The following is a 27,648-nucleotide window of genomic DNA, read 5'->3' on the forward strand; positions in this document are numbered from 1 at the left end:
GAACATATTAGGGTCATAAACCAGAGATAAATCCCTTTTAAAGGACAAAATATAATCATAATGATCATCAATCACTAAGTGTGTCTCTTTTTCAACAGGACATAACATCTCCTGAGGAACTAGTCACAGACTCCGAAAGTGCTCTGGAGTCAAGGCCAGAGAGATCTGTGTGGACGGAGCACGGCCCAACCGCCTCAGTGGGGAAGACAGCAGGGACGCTCTCCTCTCGAGGCGCGAGCCTGGCGGGGTGGCTGCCGCTGCCCTCATGTCACCTCCCTTGCTTCTCTCTTGCAACCCCAACTTGTCTTGAAGGCAAACATTGGAGCAAACACAAAGCAACCAAACAAGCAAGCAGACTAACAGTTCAACCGCAAACCTCGCCACAGTACGTAGGAAAGACTGTGTGCTGGGTTCAGCTTGCTCCGCACCCCTGTCCAGTGGATGCTTAAGAAGAAGACAGAGGAGTTTCATGATGAACTTCTTTGTTTGAGCTCAGGATTCTGGAAGGGTCACTTGTTTATCATTTAAATCATTTTGAGAAGATTAGTATAAATGAAAATTGGCTTGAGTGTTCTCTTCGTCTTTAATAAAATAACAGAGGAGCTGAACACAGAGACTGTTGCTATGCTACGTGACGGTGGGGCAGCGGGCCATGCTGGGAAGACAGCACGTTTTAAATACATGGCGTTAACCTCCTCACCCACTTCGGTGTCTTTGCTCGGCCACATCTATTTGTTTTGACATAACTACAGGGATCTTCAGAGGAAACGGGTGATGTGGACGTGCTGCTGAGACAGAGCGAGACCTCTCAGAGCAGAGCTGCAGGGCAGAGCAGGGCGCCACGCTTTCTGCTCATTGGAGAGTCCACCTCCCCAACCCTCTCCAGCTCAGGGAAAAGCACACCTTAGTTTCTACTGTTCATTCCCACCCCATCCCCATTTATTTAGGAGAAACAAGCGATTTGAATTCCATTTCTTACAAACCACTAAAATAAAACAATAAACAACAACAAGAAAATGAGTCAGCATTTACAGAAAGCTCTGGGCTAAAAGGCACCCAGACACCAGAGAAGTGATGCCCAGCGCGCCCTCGTTCCCTGGCACAGTGCTGCACTCTCAGGGCAGAGTCCACTGTGACACCCTCTACAGACGTCCAACGCAGAGCCTAGCGTGTGTGTCCAGCTGAGCAAGCCCATGATGAAGGACACTTTTTCTTCCTAAAAATGCTGAGGTATGATTTTCAAATAGCCAACTAATAATTTCGAACAGATTCCACCAAAGTCACGACTCCAGTACATGCATGTGTCTCGTGCTCTGTCCAATACCCAAAGCTAAGCTGGACTCCACGACCTTACGCAAGCCTCCTGGTCTGCCGCACCTCACCAGCTCTGCCTCCGCCTCGTGACTGAGTCGGCGGCGTCAGTGCTCGAGCCAAATCAAGAGCCTGACGGGCCTCTGGCTCGGGTCCCCGTCCACCGTCCACCTGGGATTTGGCCGTAGGCCCAGTGTGCCGTGGGGTTGTCTGCACACATTGAGAGGAGAATACACACCCATGTCACAGCAGAAATGAGAGTTTTTCTGATCATTTGAAGTTTATATAGCAACTGATTTTGAAACCAAATTCCTGAACCTCATCACAGGATCCACAGTGAGGACCTCGGTATTTGTAAGGAATTGACTAAAACACAAAACAAGAGGGTTTTTTTGGCACTCACATGGAAGGATTTAAGGAATCACCGATTTTATTCTTGAGTTTGCTTCTTACTTAGTCCTAAAAGAGTCTGTGACTGAAAAGGCCACAGTGCCAAGTCCTGCATGAGGGTGAATGGTCCTGCCTCCTGATGCGAATGGACACACTGTCCTGCGGCCGTGCAGTCGGCCGCTCAGGCTGGAACAGGCTCCGTACACACAGCGACCAGCCCGTTACAGAGGGAGGCGCATGCTGACGTGCGCTCACGTCCCGTAACAGAAACCCATCCGACCGCCATACTGGGTGGTTCTGAGGGCTTCATAATAAAGAGGGCATAACTGTCTCCACAGTGGACAGGGACCAGTCCACTGTGGTGATGAACACACTGAAGGAAGTACTGCTGATCTCAGCCCGGGACACCCCACACCGGGCACAGTGCACGACTGTCACGGAGAATCTGAGAGAATCCATGTGCGTCACTGCCCTCGTCCTGTGTCACTGCTCATCCTATTCCTGCTCGATTTCTTCCAGGGATGTTTTCTATGGGGGTTCTATCAATGACTGTCATCTGGTGATGACTTTATAAACCATGATGGGACCTGCCCGACCCGACTTGGGAATACGTGCTTCAGCCCTGACTGACGACTGCACCACAGGCCACGGGCCAACGGCTGGTGGTCGTAAGGTCACGGGCTCATCCTGATAGTTTCTGTCACAGGGCATGTGTGTGCGCTAACCTGTCTCTCCCAGACATGCATTTCCCACCGAAATGTCCTGCCATTCCTCTGCTCTGCTAATAGGACGAGCTGCTTGGTGCATTTCTCAAACATTTTATTTTCTCTTCAGAAACGTAATCACAGAACATAATTCTGGAACCAACCCTGAGAAATAGCATGAGAGATAATTTACTGTGGTCCCACTTTAATTGTGACCACAACCAATATCTCTTACTTGGGCTCAGACTCTCATGAGGCAACTCACGTTAGGCAGGAACATTACCTTTACCATAGTATGGCTTTCTGGCATGGCTGTCACTGGGTCTGGGCTTCCTCTCCTCCCCGGGCAGCTGTCCTGGAGGCTCCTCGCACGACCTCGTGCTGTCCCGCCTGCCAGCATCCATGGCCATCTTCTCCCTCATGGCCTTTGCTCTCTCTGTCTCCAAAGCAATGGCTTTCTCCAGGAGGGTCAAGTTCCCCTTGGTCATATCAAACACTTCCTCAGACCGGTCCGAGTTAACGGAGGTGGCATCGTCGTCTCTCTCGTGATACCCGTCCTCCTTTGCGCAGCTGGGGAAAGTTCTGGACCTGGGGCTCAGCTGCTCCTCCAGCCGCATCAGGTTCATCATGTCGGAGTAGTTCCTGTCCGGCGTCCTTCCCGAGACGTCGTCTTCTGGCCGGACATGCTGGCGGACAGCCACGCTTTGCTGCGGATTCCGGTCCTGCGGGCTCGTCTCGCTCAGCTTCCTGGCCAGGTCGAAGCACTGGTTCCGCAGGCACTCCAAGCTGCTCAGACACACCTCCTCATCGCTCTCCTCCACCAGCTTCTCCACGAGCCCGTTGTTCATGGGCTTCCCGAGCATCACGTAGTTCATGCTCCGGCTGTCCTGCGGTGCCAGGGGGTCCACGCAGCCCCTGTCACTCACGCTCTCGGCCAGCACCACGCCGTGTCCTTGCGCGAGCAGTTTGAGGGAGTCCACGGTTTCCCGAACGACATCACTGTCCAAGTCGAGGCTCAGCTCGCCTTTCCGACCCAGGTTCTCGTGCCGGTCACTGTCGTCCTCCAGACTGTTGGAGGTGTTGCTGTTCATCTCCGACTCTGTCCGGGCCCGGTACGCCGCGTCCTCGGCAATCTTGCCAAGATTGAGCAAGGATTTGGCCACCAGCTCATCATAATTATCATACTCATCATTGTTATTATCATCCTTGTCTGTGTCTTGCATTATTCGACTATTGTGACAATTCATTTGATGGTCTTCTGCAAAGAAAAAAACAAAGAAAAAAGGGACAAAAAAGAAAAGAAAAGGAAAAAAATGGCTAGCACTTGAGGTTTTACTGAACAGCATGGGCAGCGAGTAAAAACCCACACATCACACACGGGCCTGGCCCCACGGACCGTCGGCACAAGGAAACAGGCTATGCTAGAACTATTCACTTTCTTCATTAATCTGAAAATAAGCCCATGTATACGATACAGATAATTTAAAAATGCTGATTTTTCATCACCTCTAAACTTTGAGAATGACTTCCCCTTCACTGGCTTTGCCTGCAGCCCGACCAGATGCACCCAGCCCCTCACCCTGACCAGACTCTGGAAGAGCCCGTGGACGTCACTGTCTCACTCTCGAGCACTGTCCGCAGCGATGCTGCGCTGTCTGCCCTCACAGTGGCATTCAGGCAGCCCAGATGCAGCCTCAGCTCCTGGGACTCAAGCAGAGATGCCACCTACACGGTGCACTCGGACTCTGAAGCATGCTTGGGCTGAGTAAGCATTATTCTGACTCTGGTACCTGGGCGATAACTGGTCAGAATGCACCGGGAAGCAACGGGAGCACCGTGGTGAGAGTTGGAAAGCAGGTCTGATGAGCTGAGTCCTATCTGAGCAGTTCAGGGCGGTGAGATGGGGAGGGAGCGTCTGCAGTGGCCGAGTGCCGAGGAGAACCAGGGCTCAGGGCGTGACGCTCCCATACCACATACCACGCAGCCTCGAGTCAGACTCATAGCTCTGAACAGTCATCCACCTCCCAGCCTTGGGGCAATTCTGGTGAGCTGGTAGAAGTAATGCGTGAACAGGTGCCACATCTAGTCTCAAAAAAGTATTTAAGAACTTTGTTTTAAAAAGGACCATGTTAAAAATGACATAAGCCCCGGGTTCATCTGAAGTCGTCCTGCCGTCCTGTCTGACACAAAGGGCTGTGCGGGACGTGCACCTCTCTTCGCGCTGCACAGCCGCCCCCAGGTGCCCTGCAGACACAGGTAAGCCAGTGCATTTTCAGCTGGTCCCTCCCACCCCTCAGATTGGATAGGGTTACCTGCATGCTGCTGTCACCTCTGTTCTTTGCTTCTACGATGAAGATCAGGGTAAGAACTGAGAGTTCAGCAATGAGGGGCACGGACTAGCAGGAACACCCTGTTGACTACACTGGGATGGGTGTCTGGGATGCTCTTTATGGTTTGTGCCGTCCCCTCAGAAAACCTTTCTTTGTGGAACAGATTTGTGCTTGGACATGTCAATAATAGCAAACATCTTTGCTAGCCACACACTGACCACACATTGCAAACATCTAACACATTCTTCTGAACACCAGCAAATCCATTCGCTATATATTAGTCATAGAGGATCACTGATTGTCTGAAACAAAAACGGTCCCTCTTCTGACAATTCCCACCAATCATTTTCCTAAGAACTAGGACATCTGCAGTCCCAAAGGGCAGCAGGAGGGGAAAGCCAGACCACGGACACAGTCAGAAGCAACACAGACGCGGCCACCTCACACACACGTCACGCCACCGGCCCAAGGTTCAGGCTCTCGGGCTCAAAGGAAGCCTGTTCTAGTGATTTGTTGTTAATCCTCACCCGAGGATATTTTTCTGTTGATTTTTAGAGAGAATGGAAGGGAGGGACACACACACGCACACACAGAGAAAACAACGATGTGAGAGAAACACATCATTGGTTGCCTCCCGCACGCACGATCCTAACCAGGGCCAGGGACTGAACCCCAACAGAGGTATGGCGTGCCCTTGACTGGAATAGAATCCATGACCCTTTGGCCTGCAGGCCGATGCTCTAACCGCTGAGCCAAACCGGCCAGGGTGTTGCAGTGAACTTCTGAAAACACACCCATTGCATTCTCCTCCCGACGTGTGCACTTCAATCCGCATCACACTGCGAGCAGAGGAGTGGCAGCAGGACAGCCCATGACCTCCGCACAGTGACTGTGATGCTGTGGCCGGTGCCGCCTCTCTGTGGAGAGCCAGCCACGGGATGAGAACGAGAAGGCACGTGGTATCCCGAACGTGGGCCACAGGAGACACCACGGCAGGTAAGACAGATTATGCTCATGCTCTTTCTGTCCCTGTTCTCTCGGGAAATGCAGCTTATCACCCTAAAGAACTGAGAAAGAAGAACATCCACAGAAACAGTGAGACAGCAGCGTGCTGTGCCACGTCCTCCTCCTCATCACAGCACCCACACCGTGACTCGTGACCTTCCTTCCACTCTCATCACAAGCGTGACTGGAGTGAACTCACCTCCCACCCCAGAGTGTCTCCCATCCACCTGTCACCAGTGGGAAATGGTTCTGCAGTCATCTCTGGGATTCCTGACGGCCCACACCCTCTCGTCACAGGGCTGAGGGACACGTCTCACCCTGTTGATGGTCAGATACCTACTCACCCCCCCCCAAATAAGTCCTTCCCCCAAGGACACTGAAACCAACACAGACACGTGTCTTCACACAGCCGCACACAGACAAAGGGCTGGGAACAAGCTGAGCAGGCGTCTCCTCCCCACCTGCAAGCGGCGAGGAGGGGCCTGCAGCTTGAGCCTCCCGGGAGGACTGCAGGCTGTGTGCACACAGCACTGGGTCACACCAGAGTGCAGTCGGAAGTGGGAGTCATGTGGCCCGGGCTGGCTGGTGGCCTAGACCTGGCCCGCGGAGAAGAGAACTGTCCCAGGACTCACATGAGCGTGCATGCAGACTGCAGGGCGGCAGCACTCTGCACAAGGGGTGTGTCTCACATGGCAGCACTGCCCACGGTGCAGATGCCAGGGAGACCTGAGACAGGCCAGGGGACAGGCCTCAGCCTCTGGCTGCACAGCCACTGACGAGGCTGGCTCTCTCTCTGGGTCGCGGACCTGGAAGTTTCGTCTGAGGCCTGCTGCCGACAGCAAGAAACGTGGGAAGGGCCGGTGGGATGGCACGAGGGCCCGAGGGTCCTCGCAGGTGCATGGGTTTCGCAAGTTACTGGACTTCAGTATTTCAAACACATGTGAATCCAGTCAGCTCTTCACCATGGACAAGTCGAGCAGTCAGTCAACCTGTCAACAGCAGCTCTAACACCTGCTGTGTGCCAGCCTCCTCCAGACGCAGACTGACTCGGCGTCAGCTCTCAGAACTCCCTCTTGGTCCGTGTTCTCAGGCTGCCCACCCTTCTAGCTCTGTCTGCTGAGGCTGGGACGGCCACGTGGGAAGCGGGGCCATGGGGAACCGGCAGTCAGGGATGTACCATGTGGATCCACAGCTCACAGAGGGGACCCCAACTACGGAGACCTGAGGAGTCATGGCATCAGTTCTTCACGTGGCCAGTGCTCTACCCAACAGGGAGAGAGCCTTTGGGATGAAGAAGACATTTCACCAGGAAATTAGTTTGAAGTGCAGGTCTGTGTCCTAAATGAAACAGTGTAACTACTTAGGGTTTAAGGAGAGGCCAAAGCATGCTGTTTTCTCCTGGTAGCTTTCCACTTCAATCTGTCTGCTAGCAGAATTGCCCAACAGACCTCGGGAAACTGATGGAGGAGTCCCCGTGGGGTGACTCCGAGTTTTCACGTGAGGGGACGTACAGACAGCCCGGTCCAGCCACTCCCGGGTAGGAGACAACCCAGAGGTAAGCACAGTCTGGTGGGTGGCTAAGCTCACCTGCCCTTCTGATGTTTCCATCACCAATGACAGTCCCCATTTTTACTGCTGTTACATGTGTAGTTTTGATTTCTATGTGGATTTATGAAATGTGGTGGGTTTGAATTTTGTTTCGAGTCCTATTTTTAGAAACAACTTATGTTTGATAGTTACAATTAGAAAACCAAAAGATTTCTTAAAGAACAACAAAAAATGTAGTTGTGAAGGGTGTCCTTTACCTTCATGCCTAGAATCCGATGTGGTTACACCTCTGGATTATGATCTATTAACACAGCCCTGGCGCTTTACACTTGGTCTCTAACAGAAAAGATGTAGCCCTGGTCGTGTTACTGTTGCCATTTCAACAGGCTCTGGCCACCACATGCACAGTGCTGAGGGACAGCGTGCAGGGGGGTGGGGAGCAGAGGCACCCCCATGAGGCAGCAGTTCCTGCCCTCTCCCAGGACAGCCCAGACGGCCTGGCCCCATTTCCTACGGGCTTAGGTATGTGTTTCTTTTTTGATTATAGAAATAAGTAAATATCAAAATTACTTTCTGACTTATAAATACAGAAATGTGATCATATTTAGATTCTAATGAAGAGCCGAGGGTCCGTTACCAGGCACCACAGCTGAGGAGAAAGGGACGAGCACTACCGCATCAGGGACAGGTGAGGGCGTGGCTGGTGACACTGCCGCCCTGTGCAGAGAGTGAAGCTGTGAGCTCAGGAACCAGCTGGCCGGCCGCAGGCCTCAGCACAAGGCTGTGGGTCCTCCTTCAATGCCTACAGTGATGCCATGAGAGGCGAGGGGAGCCTGCTCCCCTCTGCTAGGTGACAGCAGGGGCCCAGCCGGTCAGTGACGGTGGGAAAATGCAACCCTGGGGTTCTGGGTGCAGTGCTGCCTCTAGTCTCACCCACTGGGCCAGAGGCTCCTTCCAGACTACTCTTTGCTAATACACAGCCCTTTGGCCCTGGCACGCAGAAGTGGTGGGGGTTGCAATCACCGTGCACATCAGTTTGCTGAGATTCGAATATTCAGTATAAATCCAGTCACTGAAGCTTGTGTGGATTATTAGCATTGTCAGCCTGTCATCTACCAGAGTCCTCCTGACAGACAGCTGAGGTCCATTCTGATGTGGTAAGGAGATCAGAATCCTGGATAGCACAGGCTGACACAAGTCCCTGGAGAGCGTGAGGGATGCAGTGGGTGGGAAGGTGGCAGACCACAGGGAGGAGGCGGGGCCTAGGGGACAGGGAGGGTGAGTCCTGGTCACAGCCCTCCTCCCAGCAATTAGCATGGCGCCGCTGGCAGTCTCCTTCCCAGTCTCCTCCTCTCCCCTTCTTAACAACGAAGTGCTGACCTAGGGGACCCCTAAGGGACCCTCACACTCACAAGCCCACCACCAGCTCAACATGCATGAAGGGAGCACCCTGAGGGGAGGGTGGACAGAGAGGTGGGTGAGCACGTCCCACAAGCGGGAGATTCCGGAGCAGCATCTCTCTGGACTTCACTGCCACAACCTCTGCTTCCAGCCTCTGCCAGTGTGGTCTGTCTCGCTTCAGTCTGTGGGGAGTTTCAGACTGAGTCTAGGCAGCCACAGGCTAGTGATTCGGGGTTTCGGGAGGCTCAGTTCTCCCAGTTGGAGCTGACCTCATGACCCTCAGGGGTACAAGTGTGTGGACCGGGCCACCTTCTCCAGAGTGAGCCTTGTCTGTCTTAGGGTCACAGATCATCCGTGCTAGAAAGAACCAGAGACAACTGGGCAACACTCTCCACTCCACTGGAAGAAACGAGAGTCCAGAGAGTTGCTGTAGCCTGTGCCCTCGAGGTTGGCACTGTGACCTGTTCCCTGTCACCAGCCCACGTCTTTTCCCATCACTACCTGCTTCCCTTCCTCTCCGCACCTTGTGAATATTCTGGAGATTAAAGAACGATGCCATCTCAAAGATAAACTACCCAAGAAATGAAAAGATCCAAGAAGGCATTTCTCCGCTCGAGCAGAACAGGCGGCCTTGGCCTCCACACATCCCAGGCTGGAGAGCAGGAGCCGTGAAGAGCAGGCGAGGCCACCCCACCTGAGGAGGGGTGCTGGGCTCACAGCGCGCCCTGACCTGAGGAGGGTCCCGACGACCACAGACCCCTGCTAGGAGCCCCTGAGAGCTACGTGATGAATCCTGCTCTTTTCTAAATACATGTCTCCTGATCAAAGAGCTGCTCCTGGGTGTCCTCAAGTCCTTGGCTTACATTTTGAGAGCCCAGGGCCACCTCAGGGCAGGGCCCGTGAGGGCCTGTGAGGGCCTCTCGTCCCCCACACTCCCTGCTTCCACTCTGCTGCACAGACTCAGACACGGTCCATTCTTTGACCTATTTTCTCTTTCAAACCGCAAGGCATTTCTCTACCACAACCATCTTCTGTCCCCAAACCGCAAGGCTAGCTCCCCACTTCCGCGGTGCCAGCAGCAGGGCACCCACGCACTGCAGCTGCACCGGGTGTGCCCGTGGCAGGCTCAGGCCTGCACCCGACTGCGCCGCTGGCCACGCGTGTGGATGAAGGGCGTCTGAGTTTTGTTTCCAGACTAATGAAATACTTGATCTCTTACGTTTATTTAAAGTGCATTACTGATAACTGACATGCGGTTTCCTTATTGATTATGAAGAAACACTGAGAATCAGGTGGAGTTTTTAGTTAAGGGAAGCAGAGGCAGTATGTGTAGATGGTTGTGCCCTCCCTGCGCCGTGTGCTGCCCAAAGGCCCCGTGTCGGGCCTGCAGCTTATGCTGTGTTGGCAGTCAGCTGCGTGTGCGGAGGGTGCACAGGCCAGTACATGCCTGACTCCATGACAGGAGCTCTCACCAGGGCCCTGGAGCTCTGTGCTCAGGGAGCTTGCCGTGGGGAGACACTCGTCATCCCCAGAGGGCAGAGAGGGGAGGCGCTGAGCCCGGCTGCCTCCTCCTTGCTGGCCTCACGCCCTTCCTCACCTGTGCACAGACGAGGCACATGCAGGTGACAATACCCTCAGGGTAACTAGTAGTGTCCACCTCTCAGATCTGTCCCCTAAGGAACGCCCCTCTAGTGGTGCCCGCGTCCTTCGGACCTTCGCTCTGTCCTTCGGACAGCGGGTTCTTTGCTGGGCTCGATGCTCGTGGTCAGGGAGGGGATTCTGGGGGATCGCGTGCATCACCTGAGCCCCGCTGCAGCCCTCCTCGGAACTGCAGGCTGCTTCCTCCGCGGTTCTCTGGCCTCAGTCTTGTGCCACGAAGTCCGCCTGCCTTACGTAGGAGTGAGGGGCTGAATTTCTACACTCAGGTTCGCTTTGCACCTCGGTGAGTCACACACTCCCCTGCACCCTGTCAGGCTGTGCGGTTGGCTCCCTGTCATCTCTAGACTCAGGGCACAGGCTCCCCTCAGAGACACGCTCCCCACCAATTTCATACTTCTAAGTGTTTACTGACTTTGGGGCCTGTCACTGCCTTAAAGCCTTCCTGCGACTGAAAAGGCGTGTGGGCCAGACATTTCCCGTGGACACACATGGCCTGAGGGAAAGTAACCCACCAGTGCACAGGGCGCAGGACTGGGGGCATCCGTGCACCAGCTGAACGGCCCAACATCTCTCCCGACAGGACAGAGGCACGGAAAACTCCAGCAGCCTTTTACGAATTCGGGGCAGATATTAGCCTTTCCAGGTATCTTCCTCACACCACAAAATGCAAAAACACTTGGACAGGGTGACGTATGGCCCCTTTTGCAAGATCACAGAAAGTCCTCAGCTGTCACGGCGTCGCCTAGGCCGCACTGAGGGTCTGGGCACTGACAGGACACGGCTCCTTCACTCACTCACAGCTGCTCACTGAGCCGCAGCCAGACGTCCCGGCAGTCACGGCTGGGGTTTTCCGTGCCTCTGTCTTGTCGGGAGAGATGGTGGGCAGTTCAGCTGGGGTGCGGGATGCCCCTAGTCCTGCGCCCTGTGCACTGGTGGGTTCCTTTCACTCAGTTGGTGAGAGAGACAGAAGCAAGCAGAAAGTAAATAAAACTGTGGTGCTGAGCAGGGGCTGTGTTCTGGAGAAAATAAAGTAGAGTGAGGGGCCAGGAAAGGCCCAGGCAGTGTCTGGAAGAATCGGGGGGCTGCAAGGAGAAGGGGACACCGGGCAGATAGGAGGCGGGGGCACGTCACCTGTAAGCACCTCTAGGAGCGCCTTTGGAGGAGGCGAAGCCAGACTCTCAACATTAAGAAATTTTAATTTAATTTAAATTCAAATTTATTAAATTTAAAATACTTACATGTCAATGACCGCGTGCACCTGGGGGCTGCCATGCTGGCCAGCGCAGGGCCAGCACGGCACAGGAATGCTCAGCAGGAGTTGAGCTCTGGTCATGCTTGTTTTTCCCGTGAGCGTATCTCACGAAGGTGCTCAAGGAGCATTTACTTGATGCACCGGTGAATGGACTCAGCCAAGAAAAGCGAAGCCAGTGGGCAGACGCCTGGCCCCAGGGCTGTCCCCACAGGAGGGCCCTCTCTGTGGCTGTGTGGCAGAGGAAAGCCGCTGGGTTCTGCGAGCCTGGCGCACCTGCTGTGGCCCTCCCTCTCAGCCTGCCCTAGAGAAGCTGGGCACCACGCATCCCATCTCACGTCTCCAGTTAGGTCTCATGTTTGTGCAGTTAAACCCCCACATCCTGGGAGGCAGAAACATTCTTTCTAATGGGGCCCAAAAAACACATCAAAAATTATTTAGATATTTGAGGAGGATATTGGCCTATTCATGTTAAATGTTGTCCATTTTAAAAGCTAAAACACGACTTTAAAATTTCCATTACACTAAATGAGACAAACTGAAGGAAAAATAACAGTTTTCACAAGGGATCCAAGCTGCATGATCACTGTAATAAAGCGACTGCATCATGCTTCTTCCAGCGTCTACTCATCAGGGCTCCAAGCGGAGGAAACGTGAACGAACGCTCTCCTTGACTCATCATGTTTTGAGGATCTGTCTACTCGATGACATTTCAGGTATCCAGCTAGTCTAAACTTGGGGACTTATAAAAAGTAAGGTCATTATATCCATACCCACAGAAAACAAGCTATTTGAAGTCCACAGACTGAGACAGACTGAAACATGCCAACCAATTCTCTCCCTCTCTCTTTCTCACACATGCACACAGAGTTCAAAGACTCTCCCAATCGCCTAGACCACCCTGAGCACCCGGCTAGCAGTGCAAGAAGCCTGGGTGAGTGAACTAGGGAGATGGAGAGCGTCCACCTGTGTCACAGATGGGCCTGGAGCGAGTGTGCTGCTCCCACGGGTGTCTGGCTGGGAGAGAACTAGGGGACCTGGGGTGCTGTCCCTCCTCTCCTCATTTAATCCCGTCACATAGGAAAGAATCTCGTCTGTTCCCAAAGACCCTTCAAAAACAACCGACCTTTGGCAGTAGACACTCACCCTCTTCAGTGTCTGGAGACTGCTGTTCTCCTGCTCAGCTCACACCTGTCAGCCCCATTTCGGCTCAGGCCTCTGGCTCTGCCCTTTGTGAAGAACCTCAGTGCATGTCCTATGTCACATGCACTCTTTCATGCTATGTCCTGTGTTTCTTGTGGGCAAAGTGCGATGTCTGCTTAGTGTCTGTCCCCAGGGAACTCAGAGCTCCTGTGGGGACACAGGAAACACCTCCCAGTTTTTGGAATAAGCTGTGACGATGCTCTGAACCCTCCAAAGTGATGCAGCCTTTACACACTGCATTTGCCGTGTGCAGCCGAGGCCCGGGCTCAGATGCGCAGGGAGCTGGCACACACAGGGTGGACCACGCAAAGCCACTCCCACAGCAGGGGCTGCACCCTGTTCAGAGCTGCTCACCTCTCAAAAGTGCTATCAAGAGGGCAGCTTCTCTGAACTTTGGAACAAGACAGGTGGGTGACTGAAAGGCAGTGTTACCTTCCTCAGCTGTGGAGTCAAAGTGAGGGCCCGTGAGAGGCAGTCACTTCCCAAGACAAGTAGTCCAACCAGCACCGGAAGACACACTTATCCCTGGGCTTTATGCTCAACACTGACAAACTAGCACTTGAAATAAAATCAAATGAATACGACAAGGCAAATAACCTGGCAATTCCTTCACATGAATATTAAAAACAAATGGAATGAAAACATTAAATCTATCCTCCTACCTCTTTGATGTCTCACTACCACACAGAAAAGATTTCCCCAACACTCACGCATGCTCCTTGCATCTTAGATATGCTAACATTATGTTCTTAGCAAGCTTTCTGCTTGTATCAAAGTGTCTGACAGTTAATAAAATATAAGATATAATAATTATGTTTTGTAATTATGCAAAATTAGTTTGCATGAAGGAAGTTTAATTTATATCACAGACTGATATCTAGAAATGTCTAATTCTGCGTTTGCTCAATCAGAAGCCGTAGAGCTGCACACTTCAACACATCCATGTGCTAAACCTCCTGAATTGCACCTTCTTGGATGTAGAGAAAGATTAATGTTAAGATGATAAAGAATCATGAGATCATTTCTCCCAACTGTGCCCACAGCCTCTCGCAGCTGAAACCTTGCATACAAAATGTTGTCTCCACGTGGGTCTGGAGTGGCTGCCTCCCTGCTGACCGCAGCAGAAAATGGCTGGCTAATTCCGACTTCACAGCCTGCCTGCATTTCAACTGGCCTCCCTCCTCAGGGACCCGTCCCTGGGAACAATGAAAGAGGAAGGGTAATTGGCTGATCGACATGAGAACAATATCCTAAACGGGGTTTGGGGAACTCAGAGGCCACAACACAGACCCCTCATCACCTTCATTCTGCTGCTGTCTGATGAAAATTCAAGCCCATCTATTGAACATTGTCATGATACTTTAATAACCTGGGCTTGGCGCATTATCCTATTTGAAAGAAAACGCGTTCTGGAAACTAGGCAATTTTTTTTTTTTTTTAAACCTGTTTCTGTGAGGAGGATATACTTAAATTTGTTTCAAAGAAAGTTGATTTACTGCAGGGAGGAAATGGCCTGTTAGAAGCTGGACTTAGGCCAAGGACCGTCTCATGGCAAGGGCAGTGAGCACGGTCAGGACCAGATGGACAGGCTCTGCCCACAGTGCTGCTGAGGATGGCAGCAGGGAGGACAGGGGCCAAATGACGCAGCTGACAAGCACGCCCTAGGCGCCACGCCACAGGTCTTCATCTTGACTCTGCGCTCTGCCTTGCCTGGCACAATCCTGTCCTGCTTTCAAAGGCTCTTAACCTTTCCTCAAACCACCTCCTTCGAAGTGAGCGTCTCAGCAATGAGTATGGAGGACAGTGAGGCCAGCGAGCCTGCAGGAAAGGGAGCCTCTGATCCGACCCCATTTAACCCAACGGCCAAGCGCACTGCCTGCGAGTCCTGAGCGCCACTGCAGACAGGACCACCCCGAGCACCCGGCGAGCAGCCCGGGAGGCAGCCACGCAGCAGGGAGGCAGCGGACAGCCCCCCTCGACGTGCCCCGCAGGCTCGTCTTCCTCCTGCTGGCCAGTTCTGTCCGTGGGCAGGCGCAGGGTGTGTTCCCACAGACCCACACAGGTGTGCTCACATTTTCTACAGAGGTTTTCTTTTTAGGGCTGAAGTATGAAAATAAACAGTAACCTACTAGGCATCAATAACCATTTAGTCTGTATCTCTCAAATCACAAGAATCCAAAAAGGTATTCACCATACCACACACAAAATCTGCGATCAGAAAAATCTATGACCCCTGAATAGTTACTTTCTTATTTCCAGGATACCAAGGGAACTTTTATTTAATAAATGCACACTTAGACCATTAAAATGAATTGTGAAAATAAAATTTTTCATCCAAAAACCAGCCTATTACATGTGAACTGGGCAATAAATGTAATTTTAATTAATGAAATATGAATGTAATGTGATCTGAAACGAATTACTGACATATTCTTCCCTGTTGTTCAAATAAGCAGAAAGGGATGCAAAGAACCTGGGCTCTGAAGTAAGAAGACCACCCACAGGGTTGCCCTCATCTCCACCACTCCTGAAAATAGCCCACTCTTCCTGAGCCTCGGCGTCTCAGGAGCACACAGACAGGAGGACCGTCTCCACCTGCCTCCCTCACACAGTCAGTGAGGATCACTGCTGCCCTACTAGAAATGGCCATTATTAGCAACATTTTGGTTCATATGTAGCTGCAATGATGGAGGACCTTTGGAATTAAAATAAATACCTAATTCTCATGTTATAAATAATGGCTCTTCTATACTCTGTGGGCTCCTATCGTAATAATCTGTTGGTTTGCATATACTTATTTTACTTAAAACACCTGCCAATAAACTCCACATTTCAACTTATTGAGGCAGAAAATGCTCCACTGGAAAACAGCAGCCTATTAGTAGCAGTCAGACTCTGCACCACTCTGTCCTGTGCTCCACGCTGGAGGACACCTGCTGCGAGTGGACACGCACGCGGGAGCCAGCCTCTCACACCGACTCGGAGGCTCTCTTCCCACTGCCTGGACTGCTCTACTTCTCTGTTAACTGCGCTTCCTTGGCTAAGGAAAAGGCACAGCCTTGGAGAAAACCTGATGGCCCAGGGACACAGGGTCACCATGAGTGTAAACCAAGGAACACAAAAGACCGACCGACTTCAAGACAGTGGCCCAGAACTCTAGTCATCACACCCACAGTGGCTTCTCAGGGACGTGCGGTTTCTGCCCACGGGTGTCCTGCACCTGCACTGCTCGCCCCCAGGGTGCTGCTCTGTGGCGGGGAGCAGCTCCTGCTGACTGGCTCTGCGCAAGCCTAGCGGCTGGTAAGACAGCAGTTTGGTGCGTGAGGGTATAAACCAGGAGACCGACAGATGTATGCCTTTCAAAGCCTTATTTTACTAACTTAGACGTCGACAGGAGTGTGATCATGTAAAATGAGTGTTCTATCAACAAAGCTGTACAGGCCCTTTGATCTAGACTCTTTCGGAAGATTCTGACCCTGGAGGTTTATGAAATAGCTGGAGTGTAATCCACCTGGAATAGCTCCAAATGATACTGGCTAAGTGGGGTCTTGGGTCAACTGTTCGTGGGGCTCCTCCAGGCAATCCTTCTCCCTACAATGGAGAAACGTGGAGAACCAGCCTCCAGGATCCAGGTTCTGGAGTGATTTCTTCTGAGCTGGGGGTACTTTCCTTTGACTAAGAAACAAAGCGAGACTTTGGTGGCCCCTGCAGAGCACTCGCAGCCACAGAACCCCAGCAAAGGGCACACCTTGTGGGCCCGCCTGTGCTGAATGGCTCCCGGGTGTAGGAGCACACGAGGCTCTCTGAGGGGGATGCCACCACACTCTCCTGCGAGAGACCCAGCTCAGCGACCCCACAGCAGGGGCTCCTCCAGTACTTCCAGGTGATTCCCTTCGCGTTCACGGGATAGATCTTTCGGGAAGGTGCCTACCTGGGGATCAGGATGTGAAGTATGAGTCCTGAAACCAGGAACCTGACAGATGATGATCTCTTAATGGGTATTTGCTTTCTGGAACCTTCTTCCTAACATGCTTCAGGTTCAAACTCCATGTCTGCTGAGTACTGGTCACATGCCAGCTGGGTCCTGGGACTAGACATTCTGGGGCCCATATGATAACCAGGCAGTGGTTTGCTTCACGGTGCTACCACACCTCCATTTATTATGCCCACTCACTTGAATTTTCTAAAAAATGGTCATCCGTTTTGATTTGCTATCCCACTTTTAAAAAGTTATGTTCTAAGTCAGAATAAAGAAGCCCTACATAGTCTGTAAAACCATTTCAGTCATGCTGACTACTTTTTGAAAATGTGGCATTTTGTATCTTTCAAAGCAGATTATTTAAAGTATGACCCTAATTAAACTGAAATTGGAAGTTGAACTCCAGCAATGAAGAGCAGAACCTGGAATCTGGTTAAGAGTTCAATGACACACACAGACCACCCTCTCCTCCATGAGCCCAGTGCATACACGAACGCCCCTGACTTCAAACAGGAGTGCCTACCACTGTCCAGCAGCACGGGAATATGACAGAGCGACATTTATGCCGCTTTGTAGTAGCATGGTCAATCACAATCATTAGTGAGCCCCAACAACTTGTGATTTTATCCATAACTACACACATTTCAGACGCTGTCCAGAAACAATTCGCCAAACTGGCCCGTCTCTAACTTCCCAATTTCACTGCAGAGCTGCTGTCTCTAACCCTTTGATGGCAGCTCCCTTTAGGGGCACCAGGGCCATATGGTGCCTCTGTCTGTTTGTCCTACCTGATCAGGCCGTCTTCACACCACACTTGGCATGATCACAAGAACCAGCACCTTGGGAGACAGAATTTCAGTTGGTGAAATGTGTGTGTGGGTGTGTACATGCACCTGGATATGTCTGTATGTCTATGTGCAATGAGTGGTAACTTGTCTTCACAGGGAATCTCAGCCACTGTGACAAGCTGGGCGGTTTCACGAGACTCAGGTTTCCCAGAACAAACATCGTGATTCTGAAGGAGGAAAGCCAGCTTCTCCTGCCACTTGAGACCAGCACGACCGCCTGACCCTCCTGATCTAAGCTCGCTCATCCACTGGCTCACACAGCCATCTTCGGCCCTGAGACAACACCGTCCCCGAGCTCGGATTCCTGAGCAGCTGAGCCCATGGAAGAGGCGTGAGAAAAAATATTCCCTTTGCTTTCAAAGATGTTTTGGCATTTCTCTGAGGAAAACAAAGACTCTTCAGAAAACTTCCACTTTCTAGAGAAGAAATGACCTTTACGAAAGGTTTCGTTTTGAAGTTGTGTTTGAGTCTGACACTAACAGAAACTGCAGACCGAACGGTCACCTGGACAGGCCCTGGGCAGCAGCTCCTGCTGTGCCCATCCCCGCAGCGCCAGGCCTCGGGCAGCACCCGTTCCACATCGCAGCAGAGATGGCTCATCGGTCAGTCCAGGTCAGGGACGCCCTCCCTCCAGACAGGCACAGGCACTGAAGGAGGCTCCGCAGTCTCCCCAGTGGATCCCACAGCGCCCACCCCGGGTGGCGTGTGGACTAAGCACCCTACAGCACTATTTCTGCCAGTAACTGCACCTCTTGACAGAGCATCCACGAACATGCAAAAGGAACAAGCAGGTGTGCGGACGGAACTTTCTGGGTAAGGTGGCTGAGCTCATCACACTGGGAATGTCTCAGAAAACCTCAGTGAGGACCAGACTGGGTAACGACTCAAGTGGAATAGAATCTAACATCTGACACAGTTGAAAGGAATTCTTGATAAAAGAAGTTAAAGACGGGTAAAGGCTAACTTTCCACACTGACCAGAAAGGCTTATTTATGTGGCAATCATGAATGTATCGTGAATGTCGACTCAGGAATTCTCGCTGGAGAACTGGCCCACTCAGCAGGCTGCAGATATTGAGAGATTACCATTCTCCTCCTCGTCCTCCTCGTCCTCCTCATCATCCTCGTCGTCCTCCTCGTCCTCCACATCCTCCATGTCATCGTCGTCGTCGTCGTCCTCCAGCTCCTCCTCCTCCTCGCGGTCCACCTCCTCGTCCTCGTCGTCGTCTTCCCTGGGCTCGTCTTCATCCTCAGAGTAGTCCTCCTCCTCCCCGTCCCCCTCCTTGTCCTCTGTCCCGTCGCTCTCGTAGCAATCGTCCACAGAGGAGCTGTCCGCTTTCACCGAGAACGGTGTCCGCTTGGGGGCAGGCCCCTGGGGCTGTTTATCTTGTGTTTTTCTTTTCTTGGCCAAGGGGCAACCATACACACTGTTGAGAGAGAGAGAGAGAGAGAGAGAGAGAGAGAGAGAGGTGAGCTGTGTTATCGTCTTTGAGGATCAGAGCATCAGGACTCTGGATCAAGAGAGCTAAGGTTTGGCATGACCACCCGTGTACAAAGGCCAGGGTCTAGGCACACACGTGCTCACACGTGTGCCCAAACCTGCTGGGACACTTTCCCAAGAAGCCTAGGCTGCACTCATCTGCTCACCACCACCATCAGGTCTGACCCCCAGCTCCCTAGTACTGTCCTTCCACACAGCAGCCTGCCATTCCTATCCACCTAGGAGGCTGCTTCATGGAGCTCTCCATAATGCCATGCCACTGACAACACAGGTCCAGTGATGTACAACTGAAAAGAATGAGCTCATGCACTATAAAAATATATGTTGTGAAACAGCTTTGGATGCATTTGGATCTGTATATTCTTTGGACATAATGACATCTCTATACATAATGACCCACCATGCCAGCCAATGAGAGCACCACCCAATTCACACTCAGGCCAACATCAGTCCTGCTCCAGCACCACAGAAACGAACTCTGTTATTGGCAGTCACCACTCAGTCATGCTGGACTTGCCCAGACCTGGGTAAGACCTTCACAGCAGGATTTCACAGCTGTTCTATGAACAAAGGCCGTTGTCCAAAACTATGCTGATTGCAGGCTGGGAACCCCATGTACACACTGCCAGGACCACAGGGAAAGACAGAGGAGCCAGTGTGCTGTGGGCACGTTGCACTGGTCTGGACCTAGATGCGTGGCCTCACCGCTCAGTGAGTATCTGGGAGAGATTCTCATGGCCTCTGAGCTGACATGAAGACCTGGTCATGGTGAAACCTGTTGGCCACGACCTTGTCCAGTGCACATCAGTCTGGGAGCCTCCTCCAGGCAAGTCTCTGTGCGATGCTGGAGTCAGGGGTGGGTGGAAGGCACAGATTCTCAGCTTGCAGCACCTGGGACCCACGGGGACTCAGACAAGGCAGCACACCGTGCACATCCCGTCCTCCTGCTCGCCACGGTGCCCGAGGGCCTGTCACGGGGTAGGCACTGCTGAGCAGTTGTTGAACGAATGGATGATGTGGGGCAAACGTCATGATACACACACGCAGAGGGTGTACTGTCATAAGGAACAAGGACGGCTAGTCAAGGGGCCCAGGGAGTCCCCAGGAAGGGCAATGCTGGGGAGGGGCTTTGAAGGAGACACGCACAATGTGTGGGAGAAAAAGACTGTCGCTATACATGTCAAACAAACAGAACCTGAACAGACATGGACATGAGAGGGAGCATGGAGTTCCGGGACTAAATCAGGACAGAACACTGGAGTCGGGGGTGCAGAGGTGGGTGGGCGTGGGCGTGGGCGTGGGGGGCAGGGGTTGAGTGGGCAGGGCCAGGCCCCTGGGGACTAACTGTGGGCCTCCAGATCCCCATGCAGGAGCAGGGAGTGTTAGAGGGCGCAGTCACATATGCGTGTGAGGACATGAGGGGGTAGTGGAGGGGAGACTGTGACAGAGAGCAGCACGCAGGCTGAGCCTCCAGCCTATGAGACACCAGGGTAACTGTCACCTCTCTTAAAAATAGTCATCAAAGCAAGAATAATACTTAATATAACCAAAAAAACTGAAAACAAATACTGGTATACATGGTATTTCTAATATGAAAGAAACAGAATTCAGAGATTTATGCAAATTTTTACATGTTTCGAGGGGAACCCAAGTCAATAATCTCAGAAGCATATGCACAGCTTATTGGTCAGGTCTCAGTCCCACACCAACCGCTCTTCTCACAAGACGGTCCTGGATCTGACCCAACTTGTTAATTTGCTCACTCTGTGTCTGTCCAGGTGATGTTAGTAACTGCAGCAGTAAGTGTGCGTTTCTGCTCTGCGAGGGTCTGCCCCTGCCTCTGTGAGTCTTGACGCCTATGGACACGTGCCCATAGCTCCTGTCTTCTCACCCATCTATCTATCTATCGACTGTCTGATGCATCTCTCCCGCATCAAAACTGCCCGCACAACAAGCACTGTCTGCTGCCACGGTGACCAGGACCGCCTTCCACCACCAGATGCACCCAGGCTGCTGGGAGACGATGACATGTCCGCTGACTCGATGCTCCTCAGTAATGCTATTCAAAGCCCCTCTTCAATTTGGCAGGGGGCCTTCTACAGAGCACACAGCCAGCACTGCGGTGGGACTGTGTCTGATACATTCCTCTCAGCCATACACACGTAGCTTCCTGAAATGTCAAGAGGGCTCACGTGTTGCTCAGACCTTACGTGGCTGGGGCTGCCAAGCCCAGAGCATTAGGACGAACACTGTTCTTCTGTCTCACTGGGTCAGTGTACTTCCTGGCCCTCCCTTCTGCAAACCATTGGATTCAGTCTCTCAACTGTTTGGAAGCAGCTGCTCGCACACGTCCGGTGTCTTCTGCCAGCTCACATGCTTTGACGCTCCAGGTCTCTCCTCCATCCACTAAGGTGAACTGTACACAAAACCGTCCTCCAGTCACAGACAAGCCCGTTGCCCCTGTGTGACCCCTTCTCACTGACTGCTAGTCAATGTGACAACACCCAAGCCCTTTCTACCCGTTAGACCTCACAGGGCTCAGGGGCCTGCTTGAGTCCATGGTGCATCCTGGGAAGCGAGACTCCGGGTTGGCACCTTAGAAGGCAAGTCTGGGGCATGTGTTTAGAGAGTGTGGACCCTCCTAAACCCACGTTCTGTGACCCCCATGTGCGATGAGGTGGTCAGTGACTAAAGGAGAGAATTTCCCTCGGAGAAGAGTGGGTGCTGCCCCCTCCAACTGCAGGTGCCGGCCAAGCCCACTTTCATCCCTCACATAGCTGCCACTTGCCCTCATTTGCCTCCTGCATCCCATGCTCACCACCACCGCACTGCCTGCAGCCGTCCCCTGCTGGCCCCTTTACCCCCACCTCAAGTTCTTTCTTCCCTGAGTCATTCCTGTTCGGTCTAGGATTCTGGGTCCTCTACCTTTAAGAACTCTGTACCATTCTCAAGAAAGATAAAAAAATGGGCAATAAGCACATGAAAAAAAAAACTTTTTTAAAGGTGCCTAGAACCTTGACAACAAAACAAAGCACCTTCATTAGACACTGAGCATCGCTTCATAATCTGCCTTGTTATTGTTACTTTCTCGTATGTGCTCATTTTATCTCAAGTAACTATTTCCACCCTGGCCTCCAGAACCGTGCCATGGGAGTAATCACTCTAAACTCCCACCTGCCAAGTGAAGGCATGAGTATTCTGCACCCTGGCTCCTGCTGGTTGGTGATTCTGACACTTTGGTATGGGCCCACCTGTCCTTAGATCTGGTTCGACCAGCATCTGGCTTTCAACACAACGTGTGCTGTCTCCTCTCTGACTACAGAACATTCACTACCTGCCATTTACACACAAGATCCTGACAGTGTAGGATAAAATGACCCCAACAATCTACGTCTTGGCAATAAAAGTGGCAAATTAAACTGCCATAAAATATACTTAGACGCTTTCTCTTTTGGCTGAAAATCGCAGATGGCGTCCAGGGTTTCCTGAGCTAGTTTACTCTGAGCTCGTGACTTTTGTGCTAGGAGACACCACTGAGATAATGTCCCCAGAACGACAGACTCTCGAGAAGAAAGGACCCTCAGAAAGCACTTTGTCCATCTTCCCATCTCGAAGAGAAGAAGCTAGGCCAGAGGGATGGAGTGACATGCCAAAGTCAGCACTGGGAGGCACCTCCCACCTTCAGAGCAAGAGCCTCTCAGCCTCGCTGCGCAGAGGTCAATGTGGACACAAACCAGAAAGATTGCTTCTCCTGGGGACCCACTGTGTGCTGTGTCCCTGCGGCTCACCGCGTCTGAAGCAGCTCACTCACTTCAGCTTAAAGGAACACGTCCAGAGAGAGAACTGCTGGAACCGAACACGCTGGTTAGACTGTCAACAGTGTTAGTTTCAAATTTATCTTTGTGGATATTTACAAGCTAACAACCCTCCCATCAGAAAGGTTCTAGGTCACATTTCACAGTGACAGCAGCACAGACTCTCTGGTCTGTATTAGTCTACAGAGAAACTCAATGCTGGAAGCAGCAGCTGTGACCACATCACCAGCAAGTGACGGGGCCACTTTGTACTGCTACCCGCACCTAGTGCAGCAGCAACACCTACTGCCATAGCAACACCTAATATTGTAGCAACACCTAATACCATATCAACACCTAATACTGTAGCAACACCTAATACCATAGCAACACCTAATACCACAGCAACACCTAATGCCATATCAACACCTAATACTGTAGCAACACCTAATACCATAGCAACACCCAATACCACAGCAACACCTAATGCCATATCAACACCTAATACTGTAGCAACACCTAATACCACAGCAACACCTAATACCACAGCAACACCTAATGCTATAGTAACACCTAATACCATAGCAACACCTAATGCCATAGCAACACCTAATACTGTAGCAACACCTAATACCACAGCAACACCTAATACCATAGCAACACCTAATGCCATATCAACACCTAATACTGTAGCAACACCTAATACCACAGCAACACCTAATACCATAGCAACACCTAGTACCACAGCAACACCTAATGCTATAGTAACACCTAATACCATAGCAACACCTAATGCCATAGCAACACCTAATACTGTAGCAACACCTAATGCTATAGTGACACCTAATACTGTAGCAACACCTAATACCATAGCAACATCTAACACCACAGCAACACTTAAGACTGTAGTAACACTTAATGTTGTAGTAACACCTAATACTGTAGTAATAAGCAATATTGTAGCAACACAATACTGTAGCTATGCTTAATACTGTAGTAATACTTAATACTGCAGTAACAGTTACTACTGTAGTAATAACACTGTACCAACATTTACTGCTATAGCTACGCTTAATACTGTAGCAATACAATCAAGATCCTGAAGTTACACCAACATACTACCCTGAATTACAATAATTAAGATAGGAAAAACTGAGAAGCTATATAAAAATTCATGATTCTACCAGTTACATCTTTGCCCTGGGGGTAAATATGTAAAAAAATACATACAAAGTGCTAAAAATTTCCTCCTCTTTCTCAAATATGCTCCTTTTCTTCAGATGCTCCAGGACAAAGCATTTATTCTATATGTGATTGGTGAGCAATTATCCAATTGTTGAATATTTAAAATGCTGACAGTTGGAGGGTCAGGATGTCCACACATTGATCTTGGGAATGGAGGGGTGCATGAGCATTCCAGCTCAAAGAAATGCAGCTCTGTGTAAACGCATGTCAGGTGTACAGCATTTTACAGATACGTAGACATGCAGACATACACCCATATGCACACTCCTTCCTAGAAACTGTGAAGCTTCTTAAACATGCATTTTTCTAATAAGTTATAGCAAGCAAAATACATGAGCTCTTACCCACAGAGATTTTCAAAGCTGCTCCAGTGTAATGGGCATTAGGCTATATATAATGTGCCTTCAAACCTAGTCATCATAAAGAGAATTAGAGCTGTGTTCTTGGGAAACCACCCACTGAAATTTCTTTGGCACTTTTTGGTTGAAATGTAACTTATAAGCACATCCACCTGCCCACTGGTTCCTACTCAGTGTTTGGACAATGTCTCAGGTAGACACAGCTATTTGTATTCCACTTCCCACTAACCATGAGGAATCCTTATCCTAAGATGCACGTAACAGGCTTACTGTGCTTACAGCCTGCTCTGTAACAGCACAAATGCGACACGACCCAGGCATGTGTTTAACAGGGCTTAACGTCACTGCAGTGCTACACGTGGTCACGGAATCTTTATTCCAGGCTGTGGCTCTCCTGCTGTCCTCAGAACCACTCCTTTACTAAACTTAGATGTCAAGTGATGTCAGCTTCTCATGACGCATACACGGGTTTTGAAGAGGCGATTCTGGCTCTCAGACAGTAAGCAGGGGAGAGTGAGGCAATCCCCGTTTCAGAGGAGGTAAGCTCAGAGCATCCCCTGCATCCTTCCGGGGTCTCCCAGTCTCTGAGTACAGCATCTCTATCCACTTGTCTCCAGTCTGTTTGTCTGTGTGAGCAGGGAGGTGCCCTTGGGGGACATACCCAGTGTGCCTGTGGCATGCTCTGGTCTTCTAGAATTTCTGATCAGAAGGGCTATGGCAGAAGTTCCTCAGACCACCGCAGTCACTGCTTATTCAGACAAGGTCTCACTCGGGGTCTCGATGGGTGAGGCCAGTGTGTGTGCATGTGTTCAGCTCTGTGTGTCCCTCACCTCAGCTTCTGAGATATAGGTCCTTGCTCCTCTGATTTCCAGATTCTTCTGAAGCTGTGCAGATCTGCAGGCACAAGAGAAACTGCCCTGCGGTGCAGACCTGGCCCGGGAGCTCCCTGACAGTGAGGCCAGATGCCCTGGGGAAGAGGCTCCAGCCATTTCCAGCAGGGCCCCTGGGGTCTGCCTAGCAAGGGCCAGGGAGCCTCCCTCACAGGTCCCAGCACTTCTCCAGTGTCACCTATGGAAAGGGGACAGGCAATCTGCAAACACACCCAAACCTTGCTTCACTGCACTTGGGGTAAGACCTGGGGGGTAAAAGGTGCAGAACTCTTTCTCCTTTGAAAAGAAATGAGTATCCCTGGCCGGTTTGGTTCAGCAGTTAGAGCGTCAGTCAGCGCGCGGACCAGCGAGGACTGGGTTTGGTTCCCACTAAGGGCACATACCTCAGTTGCAGTTTGTCCCTGGCCCTGGCTGGGGTTGTGTGGGTGGCAACCACTTGGTGTGTCTCTCAATGTTTCTCTCTCTCTCTCTCTTCCCCCCTTCTCCCTCCTGCTCTATCTGAAGATAAATGCAAAAATGTCCTCAGGTGAGGATTAAAAAAAAGGAAAGAAACAAGTAGTCTTCTCCTTCCACGCAGTGCAGAGTGCGTGGAGGGGCCTGGGGAGAGGGGGAGGCTTTAAACACAGGCTCCAGGTGGGCACCTCTGGGCTTCAACCCAGTCCCTCGCTGCACTCAGTCCTTGTTTGAACGTAAATGATGCACTCTGTAGCACCTAAGACCATTTTTCTGTCCCCGTATTTAACTACATTAAATAGACAAATATTTTTTTTCTTATCTATCAATTTTCTTAGGAACTGCCTTCCCTGTGAATAGAAAGAAAAACCTTGGAGCTACAATTGCACAGACTCTGAGACTTCTCACTCAGGAGGCTTCTTGGCTCATCGTGTGCCCTCGGGTGGCTGCTGCTCACTGTGGGTCTCAGTCCCTCCTCTGCCACAGGAAGGTTCAGTCAGACACTCGGGACCTCAGAGGCGTTCTATAGAGCCCTGGGCTGCAGACCAGGTGTCCCAGCTGAGGACAGGCTTGCACAGTTGGGGAGGGCAGCTACCTCGTGGTCGTGTGAAATGCTGTCCTTGCACTGACACACTTGGGCTTGTGGCTTTGGTGGCTGACCTCTCAATCCAAAGCTAAATGGGTGGCTGGGAGGGGCCGTGTCAGGTGCCAGGACAGAGAGCGAGAGCCCCTGCCCTCCGCCTGGAAGCTCTCCCTTCCTTGGTGACAGACCGACCTTCCAGGTGGGGAGGGCGCTGGGGCCAGGTCCCACCAAGCACTAAGTAAGATCATTCTCTAAAAGGCAAGGAGTGTGACTTAGACTTTGAACCATGACTTCTTCCAGAATTTCCTGGCAAAGGCATTGTTGAAAAGCAAGATCGATCCTTTATAAATCAATTTGTTCACAAACAGGATAATTCTTTTTTGAATAAGAAGGGAGCATTTCTGCAACAGTGATGCTCCATATCACCTGCAGCAGAGTGCAGGCAGCCTTCTACTCCCTGGCGTGACCATGAGCAGTCTCACGGGCTGAGAAACACCAGGAACAGCTCACACCACCCCTCCCCCCCGCGCTCCTCCTGAGCGTCCACCCCAAGGGGGAGCCCACATCACAGAGAACTCTCTCTGTAGGTATTTGTCACACACTGTTTATAACATGGAAACATTTGTAAAAACCTTAGTAATTTCCAACAACAAGAGAAGGGTCGTGTATATTACAACGGTGTCACTGCATGGAAGGTTATGAAAATATTTAATGACATCAGAAAAGGCTCACGTTATAACGTCAACTAAAAATTTAAATGAGTACAAATTTACACCTATAATGTGAGATTAAATTAAGAAGTAGCAAAGTGCATTAAAAATCAAAGAAAAAATCTAGCAGTGGTTACTGATGTTCTGGGCAAATGTCACAGGGCTCTGGGTGAGCACATCTGGAAGTGTTTCAAAAATGGAAAAGCCCAGGATCCTTCTCCATTTCCAGCTGAATGGGGCACCAGGAGCCTCTGCTGTGTGCCTCGAGTCCGGGCAGCACCCACAGGGCCCATGTGGGGAGACAGGGGCTAAGTGATGCTGAGCCCTGGGTGGGGGCTCCGGTGAGTCCCAGCCCCCAAATGCTCTGCCCCCACCACCCTGATAGAGATCAATCTAGGTAATCTAGGCAATCTGGTAATCTAGGTAATCCAGGCAATCTAGGTAATCCAGGCAATCTAGGCAATCCAGAGTAATCCAGGCAATCTAG

General features: G+C 51.3%; 1 protein-coding gene across 1 annotated transcript in view; it reads right to left on the bottom strand.

The window, feature by feature from the left end:
• The window catches only part of MYT1L (myelin transcription factor 1 like), a 149,619-nt gene that overhangs the window by 68,802 nt on the left and 53,169 nt on the right, over positions 1–27,648 (bottom strand). Inside the window, exons 7-8 of the mRNA XM_036262841.1 lie at positions 18,713–19,053; positions 2,689–3,663 (exon numbers count right to left, since the gene is read on the bottom strand). Coding sequence (XP_036118734.1) covers positions 2,689–3,663; positions 18,713–19,053 — 1,316 coding nt within the window. The remainder of the gene's footprint in view (positions 1–2,688; positions 3,664–18,712; positions 19,054–27,648) is intronic.

Source organism: Molossus molossus, unplaced genomic scaffold (genome assembly GCF_014108415.1).
Source record: "Molossus molossus isolate mMolMol1 unplaced genomic scaffold, mMolMol1.p scaffold_m16_p_15, whole genome shotgun sequence".
Taxonomy (NCBI): domain Eukaryota; kingdom Metazoa; phylum Chordata; class Mammalia; order Chiroptera; family Molossidae; genus Molossus; species Molossus molossus.